This window comes from Geospiza fortis, unplaced genomic scaffold (genome assembly GCF_000277835.1).
Source record: "Geospiza fortis unplaced genomic scaffold, GeoFor_1.0 scaffold494, whole genome shotgun sequence".
NCBI lineage: Eukaryota > Metazoa > Chordata > Aves > Passeriformes > Thraupidae > Geospiza > Geospiza fortis.
The window spans coordinates 185,418-185,703 of NW_005054691.1; the positions used below are offsets into that span (position 1 = coordinate 185,418).

A 286-nucleotide genomic window follows, 5' to 3' on the forward strand; every position below is an offset into this window, starting at 1 on the left:
CCTGTGTCCATCCGAGGCTCTGTGCCCATTCCCGTGCCCAGCCCAGGCTGTGCCCACTCCCGTGCCCAGCCCAGGCTCACCGTCCAGCTGTGCCCATCGTAGCTGCCCTCCAGGATGACCTCGGGCCGGCCGCCCACGCCGGTCATCCTGCGGAAGAGCCCGTAGGAATTGACCACCTGGAAGCGCTCCACGGCCCCGAACATGTGGTGGATGCCGGGCCACAGCTTCCCGTTGGACTCGTGCTCGATGTAGGTGAAGGGCACCTGGGGGGGCAGGGGGGCTCTGT

The 286-nt window shown here is 68.2% G+C and overlaps 1 protein-coding gene across 1 annotated transcript in view; it reads right to left on the reverse strand.

Annotated features, from left to right (window-relative positions):
* The window catches only part of LMF2 (lipase maturation factor 2), a gene marked incomplete at its 5' end in the record, with an annotated part of 12,759 nt that overhangs the window by 5,046 nt on the left and 7,427 nt on the right, over nt 1–286 (reverse strand). Inside the window, one exon of the mRNA XM_031065166.1 lies at nt 81–286. This exon is cut by the window's right edge and continues 128 nt beyond it. Coding sequence (XP_030921026.1) covers nt 81–286 — 206 coding nt within the window. The remainder of the gene's footprint in view (nt 1–80) is intronic.